Raw genomic sequence first — 15,317 nt, forward strand, 5'->3', positions numbered from 1 at the left:
CTGTAAACACACGCTCTGTATATACTATATATCCACAGCTCCCCTCTGTAGTCACACGCTCTGTATATACTATATATCCACAGCTCCCCTCTGTAGTGACACACTCTGTATATACTATATATCCACAGCTCCTCTCTGTAGTCACACGCTGTATATACTATATAACCACAGCTCCTCTGTAGTCACACGCTCTGTATATAATATATAACTACAGCTCCTCTCTGTAGTCACACGCTCTGTATATACTATATATCCACAGCTCCTCTGTAGTCACACGCTCTATATATACTATATATCCACAGCTCCCCTCTGTAGTCACACGCTCTGTATATACTATATATCCACAGCTGGTCTCTGTAGTCACACGCTCTGTATATACTGTATATCCACAGCTCCTCTCTGTATATACTATATATCCACAGCTCCTCTCTGTAGTGACACGCTCTGTATATACTATGCAGAGCGGAGCTGTGGATATATAGTATATACAGAGCGTGTGACTACAGAGAGGAGCTGTGGATATATAGTATATACAGAGCGTGTCACTACAGAGGGGAGCTGTGGATATATAGTATATACAGAGCGTGTCACTACAGAGAGGAGCTGTGGATATATAGTATATACAGAGAGGAGCTGTGGATATACAGTATATACAGAGCGTGTCACTACAGAGGGGAGCTGTGGATATATAGTATATACAGAGCGTGTGACTACAGAGGAGCTGTGGCTATATAGTATATACAGGGCGTGTAACTACAGAGGGGAGCTGTGGATATATAATATATACAGAGCGTGTGACTACAGAGGAGCTGTGGCTATATAGTATATACAGGGCGTGTGACTACAGAGGAGCTGTGGATATATAGTATATACGGAGCGTGTGACTACAGAGAGGAGCTGTGGATATATAGTATATACGGAGCGTGTGACTACAGAGAGGAGCTGTGGATATATAGTATATACAGAGCGTGTGACTACAGAGGAGCTGTGGATATATAGTATATACAGAGCGTGTGACTACAGAGGAGCTGTGGATATATAGTATATACAGAGCATGTGACTACAGAGATGAGCTGTGGATATATAGTATATACAGAGCGTGTGACTACAGGGAGGAGCTGTGGATATATAGTATATACAGAGCGTGTGACTACGGAGAGGAGCTGTGGATATATAGCATATACAGAGCGTGTGACTGCAGAGCGGAGCTGTGGATATAGTCACACGCTCTGTATATGCTATATATCCACAGCTCCTCTCCGTAGTCACACGCTCTGTATATACTATATATCCACAGCTCCTCCCTGTAGTCACACGCTCTGTATATACTATATATCCACAGCTCATCTCTGTAGTCACATGCTCTGTATATACTATATATCCACAGCTCCTCTGTAGTCACACGCTCTGTATATACTATATATCCACAGCTCCTCTGTAGTCACACGCTCTGTATATACTATATATCCACAGCTCCTCTCTGTAGTCACACGCTCCGTATATACTATATATCCACAGCTCCTCTCTGTAGTCACACGCTCCGTATATACTATATATCCACAGCTCCTCTGTAGTCACACGCCCTGTATATACTATATAGCCACAGCTCCTCTGTAGTCACACGCTCTGTATATATTATATATCCACAGCTCCTCTCTGTAGTCACACGCTCTGTATATACTATATATCCCCAGCTCCCCTCTGTAGTCACACGCTCTGTTGATATTATATATCCACAGCTCCGCTCTGTAGTCACACGCTCTGTATATACTATATATCCACAGCTCCTCTCTGTAGTCACACGCTCTGTATATACTATATATCCACAGCTCCTCTCTGTAGTCACACGCTCTGTATATACTATATATCCACAGCTCCCCTCTGTAGTCACACGCTCTGTATATACTATATATCCACAGCTCCCTCTGTAGTCACACGCTCTGTATATACTATATATCCACAGCTCCTCTCTGCAGTCACACGCTCTGTATATTCTATATATCCACAGCTCCTCTCTGTAGTCACACGCTCTGTATATACTATATATCCACAGCTCCCCTCTGTAGTCACATGCTCTGTATATACTATATATCCACAGCTCCTCTCTGTAGTCAGACGCTCTGTATATACTATATATCCACAGCTCCTCTCTGTAGTCACACGCTCTGTATATACTATATATCCACAGCTCCCCTCTGTAGTCACACGCTCTGTATATACTATATATCCACAGCTCCTCTCTGTAGTCACACGCTCTGTATATACTATATATCCACAGCTCCCCTCTGTAGTCACACGCTCTGTGTACACTATATATCCACAGCTCCTCTCTGTAGTCACACGCTCTGTATATACTATATATCCACAGCTCCTCTCTGTAGTCACACGCTCTGTATATACTATATATCCACAGCTCCCCTCTGTAGTCACACGCTCTGTATATACTATATATCCACAGCTCCTCTGTAGTCACACGCTCTGTATATACTATATATCCACAGCTCCCCTCTGTAGTCACACGCTCTGTATATACTATATATCCACAGCTCCCCTCTGTAGTCACACGCTCTGTATATATATATCCACAGCTCCTCTCTGTAGTCACACGCTCTGTATATACTATATATCCACAGCTCCTCTGTAGTCACACGCTCTGTATATACTATATATCCACAGCTCCTCTCTGTAGTCACACGCTCTGTATATACTATATATCCACAGTTCCTCTCTGTAGTCACACGCTCTGTATATACTATCTATCCACAGCTCCTCTCTGTAGTCACACGCTCTGTATATACTATCTATCCACAGCTCTTCTCTGTAGTCACACGCCCTGTATATACTATCTATCCTCAGCTCCCCTCTGTAGTCACACGCTCTGTATATACTATATATCCACAGCTCCTCTCTGTAGTCACACGCTCTGTGTACACTATATATCCACAGCTCCTCTCTGCAGTCACACGCTCTGTATATACTATATATCCACAGCTCCTCTCTGTAGTCACACGCTCTGTATATACTATATATCCACAGCTCCTCTCTGTAGTCACACGCTCTGTATATACTATATATCCACAGCTCCTCTCTGTAGTCACACACTCTGTATATACTATATATCCACAGCTCCTTTCTGTAGTCACACGCTCTGTATCTACTATATATCTACAGCTCCCCTCTGTAGTCACACACTCTGTATATACTATATATCCACAGCTCCTCTCTGTAGTCACACGCTCTGTATATACTATATATCCACAGCTCCCCTCTGTAGTCACACGCTCTGTATATACTATATATCCACAGCTCCTCTCTGTAGTCACACGCTCTGTATATACTATATATCCACAGCTCCTCTCTGTAGTCACACGCTCTGTATATACTATATATCCACAGCTCCCCTCTGTAGTCACACGCTCTGTATATACTATATATCCACAGCTCCTCCCTGTAGTCACACGCTCTGTATATACTCTATATCCGCAGCTCATGGATCACTCACCTTCTGGCGATTCTTCCTGTACATATGTTCCTGTAAGGTATCGATGGACCAGGGCCGATTTCCCGCTGGAGAGATTACCCACGATGCCCTGTAATATAGAGAAAGGACTGATACCAGGTCTAATGAACCACAGAGGAAGAGTTAGGACAGGAAGACAGCAAGGAGGTCACAAGGTGCACGATTGTGAGACAGGCTAATGTGGCAAATGGTCATCGTGCCTCAAGGGTTTCAGACTTATGCAAAAGGGACAATAATCGTAAGGTTTCGTTCACACATTCATTGTAGTCTGCGGCAGAAGCCATCATTTTCACAGGAAGCAACAGCATACTGCAGTACGTTTCTATTAATACGATGGCTACCCTAACAGAAACCCAGCAGCCCCATTATAGTCAGTGGGTATATACGTTGGCACGGCTTCTGTCCATCATGGAAAAGCCATTACTTGCATGAGTGCCATCTTTATTATTTCCTAGGATAAGAGGGAAAAACTGCAACTCAGAAGAGCAGTGTGAGCTTAGCTAGCCGGCTGACCTGGGCACGGCAAGGGAGAAGCATTCCCTCCCTACAATAGTCAGTATTAATCGCCTGGTGGTGCTCATCAGATAAAGGTCTACATGCATGGTCTCGTCATGCCCCTGGACCCGAAGGACCACCCAATCTATAATACTGTGCAGCACAACCAATGCGTGGTTACACAACACCGCCAATCAGTGCGCGGTGCATGGACACACAGCGATCAGTGCGCGGTGCATGGACACACAGCGATCAGTGCGCGGTGCATGGACACACAGCGATCAGTGCGCGGTGCATGGACACACAGCGATCAGTGGACGGTGCATGGACACACAGCGTCGCCATCTACAGCAGTGTTCAGAATAATAGCAGGGTGATCAAGAACACGAGTTAAAATCTGTCCCCTAGTTGTTATTTGCAGAATTGGGAACATTTCTCGCTGGTTTCTAATTCCCAACATGAAGAGAAATGTAGATACTTTCTAACTACTTTAAAGAAAATAACAAAAAATGACCATTGTTCTAATAAACAGCAGTGTCTGCATTGTCTTTACAAACTCACAATAAGTTCTCTCTTTTTTTTGAGGATTGAGCATTCCTGTGAATCACTACCCTAATACTTAGTTGTTACTAGTGATGAGCGAGTATGTTCTGTCCGAGTATGCTCGGGCCGAGCTCCGAGTACTTACAGCTGCTCGGTGATATGCTTGAATCGCTCCCGTGTGCATGATTTGTGACTGTTTGACAGCTTTATTACATGTGATGTCTATTTCTTACACATTCCTCACATGTAATAAAGCTGTCAAACAGTCACAAATCATCACCCGGAGCGATTCAACCACATCACCGAGCAGCTGTAAATACTCGGAGCTCGGCCCAAGCATGCTCGGCGAAAGGGTTAGCAGAACATACTCGCTCATCACTAGTTGTTAAGCAAAGTTTTTTAGAACTGCTTCACATCTATGTTGCATAGAGTCAACCAACTTCTGGCCCCTGTCACTGTTATTCCAGCCCAGGAGGCTTTCACTACATCCCACAATTTTTGGGGCATTTGTTAGCTTTGCCTCAGAAACTGCATTTTTGATGTCACCCCACAAGCAGTCTATCGGATTAAGGTCTGGGGATTGTTATGGCCACTCCATAACCTCAGTTTTGTTGGACTGGAACCAAGATTTTGCTTGTTTACTGGTGTGTTTAGGGTCACTGTCTTGTTGAAACACCCATTTCAGGGGCATATCCTCTTCAGCGTAAGGCAACACGACCTCTTCAAGTATTTTAATATCTGCAAACTTGTCCAGGATCCCAGGTACTTGGTAAATAGGTCCGGCACCATAGTAAGAGAAACATGCCCATGTAATGATGCTTCCACCATGCTTCACTGTCTGCAGGGTGTACTGTGGCTGAATGCAGAGTTTGGGGGTCGTCTGACGAACTGCATGCGGCCCTTGGACCCAAAAACAATAATTTTACTTTCATCAGTCCACAAAATGTTTCTCCATTTCTCTTTAGGCCAGTTGATGTGTTCTTTGGAAAATTGTATCAGCTCTGTACGTTTTTTTTGTTGTTTTTTAAACAATGGGCCTTTGCGGGGACTTCTTGCTAAGAGATTAGAGTCACACAGGCGTCTTCTAACTGTCACAGTCCTGACAGGCAACTTGAGACTGTGATCATCCTGGAGCTGATCAGTGGCTGAGCCATTGCCATTCTGGCTATTCTTCCATCCATTCAGATGGTAGTCTTCAGCTTTTTCTTCCACGTCTTTCTGGTTTTTCTTTCCATTTTAAAGCATTGGAGATCATTTTATCTGAACAGCCGATCATTGTCTGCACTTCTTTATAAGTTTTACCCTCTACAATCAACTATTTAATCTAAGTACGCTGCTCTTCTGAACAATGTCTCGAACGACCCATATTTCTCAGGCTTTCAAGGAGAAATGCAGGTACAACATGTGCTGGCTTCACCCTTAAATAAGGGCCACCTGATTCACACTTGTGTCTTCACAGAATGATTGACCTCAGTGATTGACCTCCACACTGCTATTATATTGAACACCCCCATACAATTAATTATTCAGATACAGAGTCAGAAACCTGCAGATCATGAATGCGGAGTCTGGGGGTTTTCTTACAATCTACTGCACCAAGTGGTAAATTGTCTGACATGTGGTGATAGAATTTACACCAAGAACAGTGAATAATCTGGTTAGGCATATTGGACGGCTGGTATTCTGAACACTACTGTACATACACAGGATGACCATGATGGAAGCGCGCTGGCAGCTACTGCCAATGCCCAGCATACGCTCCTCGGGGATAAAAACAGAATAAGGCTCTTACCACTTTTAGCTCTGGCACAGAACGACTCAGAGTCCATTCCTGACTGTTCACAAACGAGTCTGAAACCGAGAGAGAGAGAAAAATCATCACAATCCGGCAATCTGCATCAGTGGTGCTGAACCTCTTGCCACCTCTGGCATTTCAAGCAGCAGAACATGTGGCTCCCTTCACAGACCCGTGTCCTTCTACGTCTGCCGATATTCTGGTCCTCTCCCTTATGTCTATTCTCCATCTTTCACTTCAATGGATCCATCTATACGCCATCTTTCAAGTTCATGATTCCCTTCCTTCTTTTACCATCACCGATTCCTCTATCCTCCTCTTTTTACTATCACGGATCCCTCTATCAATATCCTTTTACTAGCACAGATCCCTCTATCCTCCTCCATTTACTAGCTTCTACCCTCTCTATTCTCTTCCTTCCACTAGTACAGATCCCTCCATCCTCCTTCTTTTACTATCACTGATCCCTCCATCCTCCTCTTGATCTAGCATCGATCCCTCCATCCTCCTCCTTTTACTATCACTGATCCCTCTGTGACGATACAGCTTATAATCTTAATCAGCCAGACGATTACATTTGTTAAGCCAAGAGAAAAACACCATTATCTTTGTGTTGATTTGTAAATGTATGTGTATTTCTTTGGCTGGTCAAGGACCTAGACTTATTTGTATAACCCTGATTGTTGTCTTCTATAAGTCTGTGAAACAATGAATGTTTGCTAAATATGTTGCTTAATCATTGTGTGGACCTTATGGCTTGTTGACTCACAAAACAGGAGGACAAACTACGTAAATTGATTAAATGCACAAACAATGAGACTTGAGACCTGTGAGCAACGACCTCTCTAACCTCTTACCTGTGTATGTGTACTTGAAAGGACAACTAACTATTTTAAGGGACATGTGTAGCACAGAGATTTGAAACACATATTGGAAAGACTTTACAGGGAGAATCAAGGATCAGACTTCTCTGAGTCCATCAGCTTGGAAGCATGGCTTTAACCACAGAGACACAGATTTAGATTCTACACTATTCCGGCTTAAGGGTATGTGGCCCTGAATGTAAAGATATGGATTTGCTTTATTGACCATCAGAGAGCCCATGGATATATTTGGGGAGACCAGGTTGGGACAATGAAGTCACCTGACCACATGGATATGTTGTTTGGGGTTGCCAGGTGGGACCCTCCGGTCGTCTGTAACCCATGTAGACATTCGGAGAAGCCAGATTGGGACCTGCCGGTCATCTGGCCCCATGGAAACTCTCAGAGAGGCCAGGGTGGGACCCTTGGTTATCCTGGCCTTGCACCTCAATGGACTGTTAGCTTCCTAAGCTTGCTGCTACCTCTTCTCTGTGGGGGCCCGCCAGAAGCGGGGGGCCACTGGTTGAGGTAGTCGGCCCTGGAAGTCGCAAAGTCGAGGCTTTTCTATCCCAGGCGGGCGGAGAAGAAATGGTGAGTGTGTAATTTTGCACCATCTTGGGACTTAGCTGGGACTGTTCTATCTGTTTATTGTGCATTTGGTGGTTCAATAAAGTATTGCCACGCTGTTTTACCCTCACACTGTGTCTGAGTAGTGTTACAGCCAAGGAAGACCCCAGGTCTTCACACCCTCCATCCTTATCTTTTTACCATCACAGATCTCTATTATTATTTATTGATATAACACCATTGATTCCATGGTGCGGTAGATGCTCTTTAACCTCCATCTTTCCTTATCATGGAGTCTTTTATTCTGCATCTCTCTCACAGTCATGGATCCTTCCGTCCTGAGTCTTTCATGGATCCCTCTAGCCTCTGTCTATCAAGTCTATAGAATGTTACACTGCTCAGATCCTCGCTGCTCAGATCCTCGCTTTCTCCCTGCATTGAATCTTCTATCCCTCCTTGCTTTTTTTGTTCTCTTTTGCCCCAGATCCCATGATTTCGTCATGAAATACTTTCTTCTTACATTTCAATGCAATAAACAGTAATAATTTGGAACATATTAATAATTGATTCCATCAATGTCATAAGTGGAGTTATACAGATCAGAGGCTGGGGGCACTGGATCACAGCCTGCACCCCCCGCTGTGAACAGGTCAGGGAAGTAGATTATGGCGATGTGCCCATCATGCAGAAATGCTTCGGATTTTTCCTGAACGTTTCCGCATCTCCCTGGCAGAAAAAACGCATGCGGATTGTGCGTGCGGATGGTGCGTGCGGATGGTGCGTGCGGATGGTGCGTGCGGATGGTGCGTGCGGTTTGTGCGTGCGGGTTGTGCGTGCGGGTTGTGCGTGCGGGTTGTGATTTTAGCATCACTTGGAAAGTGCTTGACAACTTGTTCACACTATATAAATCCATGCAGCCGGCATATATAGTGTGACCAAGTTAGTTAAAAAAAAGATAAAAATGGTAAAAAATAAAAAACATTATACTCCCCTTCTGATGGCCCCTGATCTCCTTCTCTGATGCGTCTGGTCTCTTGTACGGCTCGTGGTGGTGTAAAAGGACCTTTCATGATGTCATTTAGTCATGTGACAGGTCATGCGACCGCCACCGTCAGCGCCTTGAGCCAAGACATACCGGATAGAAGACCAGGAGCTATCAGCAGGCGAGTATAAGGTGCTTATTTTTTTGTACAGGTTCTATGGTACCTGGATGAGTCTCCTCTTCTCCAGACCCGGGCACCATCCGCACATTGAACAGAGTGATATCCGCATGTGCAGATGTACTGACAAGGATATTAAGCGATTCAATGCAAGTCAATGGCGGCAAAAAACGCAACGATTCTGCAAAATAATTGGTAGTGCTGCGTTTTTTTTCGGAATGATAATCCGCAGCGGAAATTTCCGCAGCATGTGCACAGCACAGCGGATTATCATTGGGGAACATGGCAGACCTTCTACCAAGAGTTTTTAACCGTTTCTGCAGCGGAATTGCCACTGCGGAAACGCTTAAAAACCGCATTGTGGGCACACAGCCTATCTGGGAGAGCAGGCGACGGTGTACACAGAGTAACAAGTAGCTGACAGGGAAAACTGACTGTGTTCATCCCTAATACCAAAGGGGAGCTAATCAATGCAAGGCGAAGATACCTGCTGCTAGGACAGACGGCTCCACATCAGAGGCCTTAAATGGCCACGGAAATACAAGATTTACATGTCATATCTAGAAAATCAGAGTGACACAATCCATGAATATATCCATGATCAGGAAACATTAAGATTTTCTTAATATTTTTCTGACAAGACCCCACAATGCAGAAGAGCTGAAGGCTGCTATCAAAGCCACCTGGGCTTCCATAACCCCTCAGCAGGGCCACAGGCTGATCGCCTCCATGCCACAGGCTGATCGCCTCCATGCCACAGGCTGATCGCCTCCATGCCACAGGCTGATCGCCTCCATGCCACAGGCTGATCCCTCCATGCCACAGGCTGATCGCCTCCAAGCCACAGGCTGATCCCTCCAAGCCACAGGCTGATCCCTCCAAGCCACAGGCTGATCCCTCCATGCCACAGGCTGATCCCTCCATGCCACAGGCTGATCGCCTCCATGCCACAGGCTGATCGCCTCCATGCCACAGGCTGATCGCCTCCATGCCACAGGCTGATCCCTTCATGCCACAGGCTGATCCCTCCATGCCACAGGCTGATCCCTCCATGCCACAGGCTGATCGCCTCCATGCCACAGGCTGATCGCCTCCATGCCACAGGCTGATCGCCTCCATGCCACAGGCTGACCGCCTCCATGCCACAGGCTGATCGCCTCCATGCCACAGGCTGATCGCCTCCATGCCACAGGCTGATCCCTCCAAGCCACAGGCTGACCCTCCATGCCACAGGCTGATCGCCTCCATGCCACAGGCTGATCGCCTCCATGCCACAGGCTGATCCCTCCAAGCCACAGGCTGACCCTCCATGCCACAGGCAGATCCCTCCATGCCACAGGCAGATCCCTCCATGCCACAGGCTGATCGCCTCCATGCCACAGGCTGATCGCCTCCATGCCACATTGCCACATTGATGCACAAGGAGCCCCGACCAAGTATTGAGGCATTTACTGAACAGACATTTCAGGAGGACGACAAGCTGTTGTTATAAAGTATTCTAATTTACTGAGATAATGACTTCTGTGTTCTCATTGGCTGTAAGCCATAATCATCAACATTACCAGAAATAAACACGTGAAATAGATCCCTCTGCGTGTAATGACTCTATATAATAGATCCCTCTGCGTGTAATGACTCTATATAATAGACCCCTCTGCGTGTAATGACTCTATATAATAGACCCCTCTGCGTGTAATGACTCTATATAATAGATCCCTCTGCGTGTAATGACTCTATATAATAGATCCCTCTGCGTGTAATGACTCTATATAATAGATCCCTTTGCGTGTAATGACTCTATATAATAGATCCCTCTGCGTGTAATGACTATATAATAGATCCCTCTGCGTGTAATGACTATATAATAGATCCCTCTGCGTGTAATGACTCTATATAATAGATCCCTCTGCGTGTAATGACTCTATATAATAGATCCCTCTGCGTGTAATGACTCTATATAATAGATCCCTCTGCGTGTAATGACTCTATATAATAGATCCCTCTGCGTGTAATGACTCTATATAATAGATCCCTCTGCGTGTAATGACTCTATATAATAGATCCCTCTGCGTGTAATGACTATATAATAGATCCCTCTGCGTGTAATGACTATATAATAGATCCCTCTGCGTGTAATGACTCTATATAATAGATCCCTCTGCGTGTAATGACTCTATATAATAGATCCCTCTGCGTGTAATGACTCTATATAATAGATCCCTCTGCGTGTAATGACTCTATATAATAGATCCCTCTGCGTGTAATGACTCTATATAATAGATCCCTCTGCGTGTAATGACTCTATATAATAGATCCCTCTGCGTGTAATGACTCTATATAATAGATCCCTCTGCGTGTAATGACTCTATATAATAGATCCCTCTGCGTGTAATGACTCTATATAATAGATCCCTCTGCGTGTAATGACTCTATATAATAGATCCCTCTGCGTGTAATGACTCTATATAATAGATCGCTCTGTGTGTAATGACTCTATATGATAGATCACTCTGGGTGTAATGACTCTATATAATAGATCCCTCTGTGTGTAATGACTCTATATATAAACCAGGGGAGGAGTCCTGAGGAGATAATTTGCATATTCCCACTGCATTTTGGGGTAAGTGAAGAGTCTCCGCGAGCTCAAAGAACACTGGATTTTGGCTGTTGGAGCTGAAAAGAGGACATCGGTAAACCAGGGGAGGAGTCCTGAGGAGATAATTTGCATATTCCCACTGCATTTTGGGGTAAGTGAAGAGTCTCCGCGAGCTCAAAGAACACTGGATTTTGGCTGTTGGAGCTGAAAAGAGGACATCGGTAAACCGCGCGCCGGTAGGCGCGCGCATTTTGAAGCTTTTTTTTTAAGCTTTTTTCACTGTTTTCAGAACATTAACAATAAGAACATGGAAGAGTCCAGGAGCCATTTGGTGAGCTGCATATCCTGCTACATGTTCACAGACTTGCCAGTGGAAAAGCCAAACTTCACATGCCAGAAATGCAAGCTTGTGTCCCTGTTGGAGGAAAAGTTGCGAAATCTAGAAGAGAGGTTAACTACCTTGAAAATCATTAAGGAAGGTGAAGAGTTCTTAGACAGAGCAGAATTATCTCTTCATGATTCAGAAAGAGAAGAAATTCTCACTGCACCTGAGGAAACAGAGGAATGGAAGCCTGTGACCCACAGAAGCCGGAGGATCGAGAGGCAGTCAGCACCCATACTGCTCAGGAACCAGTACCAGGCTCTCACGCAGGAGAACCATGAAGAAATACAGCAAGATAAGACTCTGCCAGCAATGAATAACCTTGTAAGCCCTCAGAATCCTCCTGGATGGAGAAAGAAGAATGTTGTGAAGAAAAAACAGAGAGTGGTGGTCATGGGGGATTCCCTGTTAAGAGGAACAGAGGCCGCTATCTGCAGACCAGACATAACCTCAAGAGAAATGTGCTGTCTTCCAGGAGCAAAAATTAAAGATGTGTCTGACAGGATATCAAGACTCTTCAGACCTACAGATCACTACCCATTCCTGCTAATACATGTGGGGACAAATGACACCGCAAGAAAGGACCTGGAAACCATCTGCAGTGACTTTGAAGACTTAGGCAAGAAAGTGAAAGAATTGGGAGCGCAGGTGGTCTTCTCATCCATCCTCCCAGTGGATGGCCATGGAACAATGAGGTGGAATAAGATTCTACAGGTGAACAACTGGCTACGTCGATGGTGCCGTCAACAAGGATTTGGATTTCTGGATCACGGAATGAATTACCTATACGATGGACTACTTGCTAGAGATGGGGTCACCTTACGAAGACTGGAAAACATGTATTTGGAAGTCGCCTTGCTACACTCATCAGGAGAGCTTTATACCAGAACAATGTGGGAAGGGAAGCAAAAGGCCAGAAAAAGCCATACAGCTGACAAATACTATTGAGATCTCTGCTACTGGAAGTGGAAAGGAAGAACAAAGACAAAAAAATCTAAATAATAAAAATATGGGAGGAAGAGAAACCAATCACAAACTAAAATGTTTTTATACAAATGCACAAAGCATGGGCAACAAACAAGGAGAATTGGAACTACTAATGCAGGAAAAGGAATATGATGTTATTGGAATCACTGAGACTTGGTGGGACGATACACATGATTGGAATAAAAGGCTAAAAGGATACAACTTATTTGCAAGAAACAGACTTGATAAACGAGGAGGAGGTGTTGCATTGTATGTTAGAAAAGCGTATATCTGCACAGAGATTGAAGCTTCAGAGACTGGGAGTTCTGTGGAAACTGTTTGGGTAAGAATACAAGGAGAGAACAACGGAAAGGACACCATTGTAGGCATTTACTACAGGCCACCTGGGCAAGCTGAAGATATGGATGAACTCTTTATGTATCAAATGACCAAGTTCTCCAAAAAATATGACGTAGTGGTCATGGGAGATTTCAACTATCCAGACATTTGTTGGGAATCTCTCTCAAGTAAAACTAACAGGTCAAGCAAATTCTTATCCTCTCTTGCTGACAACTTTATCTTCCAAAAGGTAGGGGAGAAAACAAGGGGATCTGCTACTTTGGATCTAATCCTTATAAACAGGGAGGAAATGGTTGAGGAGGTAAAGGTGGCTGGGACCCTAGGAGGCAGCGATCATGCTATTATAGAATTTTGGATAACTAGAGGAGGAAGACATGTGAAGACTCAAACTTCAAGGTTAGATTTTAGAAAGGCAGATTTTAAGAGACTCAGAAAGAGAATAGGAGGGATCCAATGGCTGGATGTCCTTAAGGACAAAAATGTCCAGGAAGGATGGGAAATTTTTAAAAATGAGATTCTCAAAGCACAATCGTTAACAATCCCGAAAAGTAGGAAGAATGGGAAGCATTTAAGGAAACCAGGATGGATGAACACAGAACTTAAACACATGCTAAAAAGAAAGAAAGAAATGTTTATTAAATGGAAAGAGGGAGGCATATCTAAAGAAGATTATAATGCAGTCTGCAGATCCTGCAGGGCACGTATCAGGTTAGCTAAAGCTGACAATGAATTAAGGCTTGCAAGAGATGTCAAAAGCAATAAAAAAGGATTTTGGGGGTATGTCAAAAGTAAAAGAAAAGTCAAAGATGCTATAGGATTTTTACAGGATGAAAATGGAGAAATGGTAAGAGAGGATGTTGAGAAGGCCGAACTTTTTAATTCCTATTTTGCATCTGTTTTCTCTCAGAAAGAAAATGTAACATCAACTGATCTTAACTTGGATTCCTCTATTCCTTTAAAAGGACAGTGATCACTAAACAGAAAGATTGTGAGGGAATATTTAGCTAACATAAATGAGTTCAAGTCCCCAGGTCCAGATGAATTACACCCCAGAGTACTGAAGGAGATTGTAGAAGAAATTTTAGAACCACTCTCCATAATCTTTGAAAATTCTTGGAGAACAGGAGAAGTCCCAGAAGACTGGAGAAGAGCAAATGTTGTTCCTATCTTCAAAAAGGGGAAGAAGGTGGACCCAGGGAACTATAGGCCGGTGAGTCTGACTTCTATACCAGGAAAGATCTTTGAACAAATTATTAAACAACATGTATGTAAGTACATGGATAAGAATGAAGTGATTAACCAGAGTCAGCATGGGTTTGTAACTAACAAGTCATGTCAGACTAACTTAATTTCCTTCTAAGACAGAATCACTGACTGGGTGGATCAGGGAAATGCTGTAGATATAGTATATCTTGACTTCAGCAAAGCATTTGACAAAGTATCTCACATCATCCTTATTGAAAAAATGACCAAGTATGCAATGGACCAGGCAACTGTTAGGTGGATTCATAACTGGCTTAGTGATCGGACTCAAAGGGTGGTTGTAAATGGCTTCACATCCAGCTGGATGAATGTCTCAAGTGGGGTACCACAGGGCTCCGTCCTGGGACCTGTATTGTTCAACATCTTTATCAATGATTTAGATGAAGGAATTGAGGGTAAACTGATTAAATTTGCTGATGACACAAAGCTAGGAGGGATAGCTAATACTAGAGAAGAGAGAGAGAGGATTCAAAAAGACCTAAATAAACTGGAGCAGTGGGCAGCAACCAACAGAATGGTTTATAACAGGGAAAAATGCAAAGTACTACATCTGGGCAATAAAAATGAAAAAAGCATATACAGAATAGGAGGGATAGAGCTAAGCAACAGTACATGTGAAAAAGACTTAGGTATACTAATAGATCATAGACTGAACATGAGTCAACAGTGTGATGCAGCAGCAAAAAAGGCAAATACAATTCTGGGATGTATTAACAGAAGCATACAGTCTAGATCACGTGAAGTCATTATCGGTCTTTACTCCTCTTTGGTCAGACCTCATCTGGAATACTGTGTACAGTTTTGGGC

General features: G+C 44.0%; 1 protein-coding gene across 5 annotated transcripts in view; it reads right to left on the minus strand.

Annotated features, from left to right (window-relative positions):
- The window catches only part of AGAP3 (ArfGAP with GTPase domain, ankyrin repeat and PH domain 3), a 447,006-nt gene that overhangs the window by 360,088 nt on the left and 71,601 nt on the right, over positions 1–15,317 (minus strand). For all 5 annotated transcript variants that reach the window (XM_073677119.1, XM_073677116.1, XM_073677118.1 and 2 more), the window contains exons 2-3: positions 6,351–6,409; positions 3,503–3,590 (exon numbers count right to left, since the gene is read on the minus strand). In XM_073677119.1, coding sequence (XP_073533220.1) covers positions 3,503–3,590; positions 6,351–6,409 — 147 coding nt within the window. The remainder of the gene's footprint in view (positions 1–3,502; positions 3,591–6,350; positions 6,410–15,317) is intronic.

The sequence above is a fragment of the Phyllobates terribilis genome, unplaced genomic scaffold (genome assembly GCF_046119375.1).
Source record: "Phyllobates terribilis strain yellow unplaced genomic scaffold, ASM4611937v1 Scaffold_4__5_contigs__length_816908805, whole genome shotgun sequence".
NCBI lineage: Eukaryota > Metazoa > Chordata > Amphibia > Anura > Dendrobatidae > Phyllobates > Phyllobates terribilis.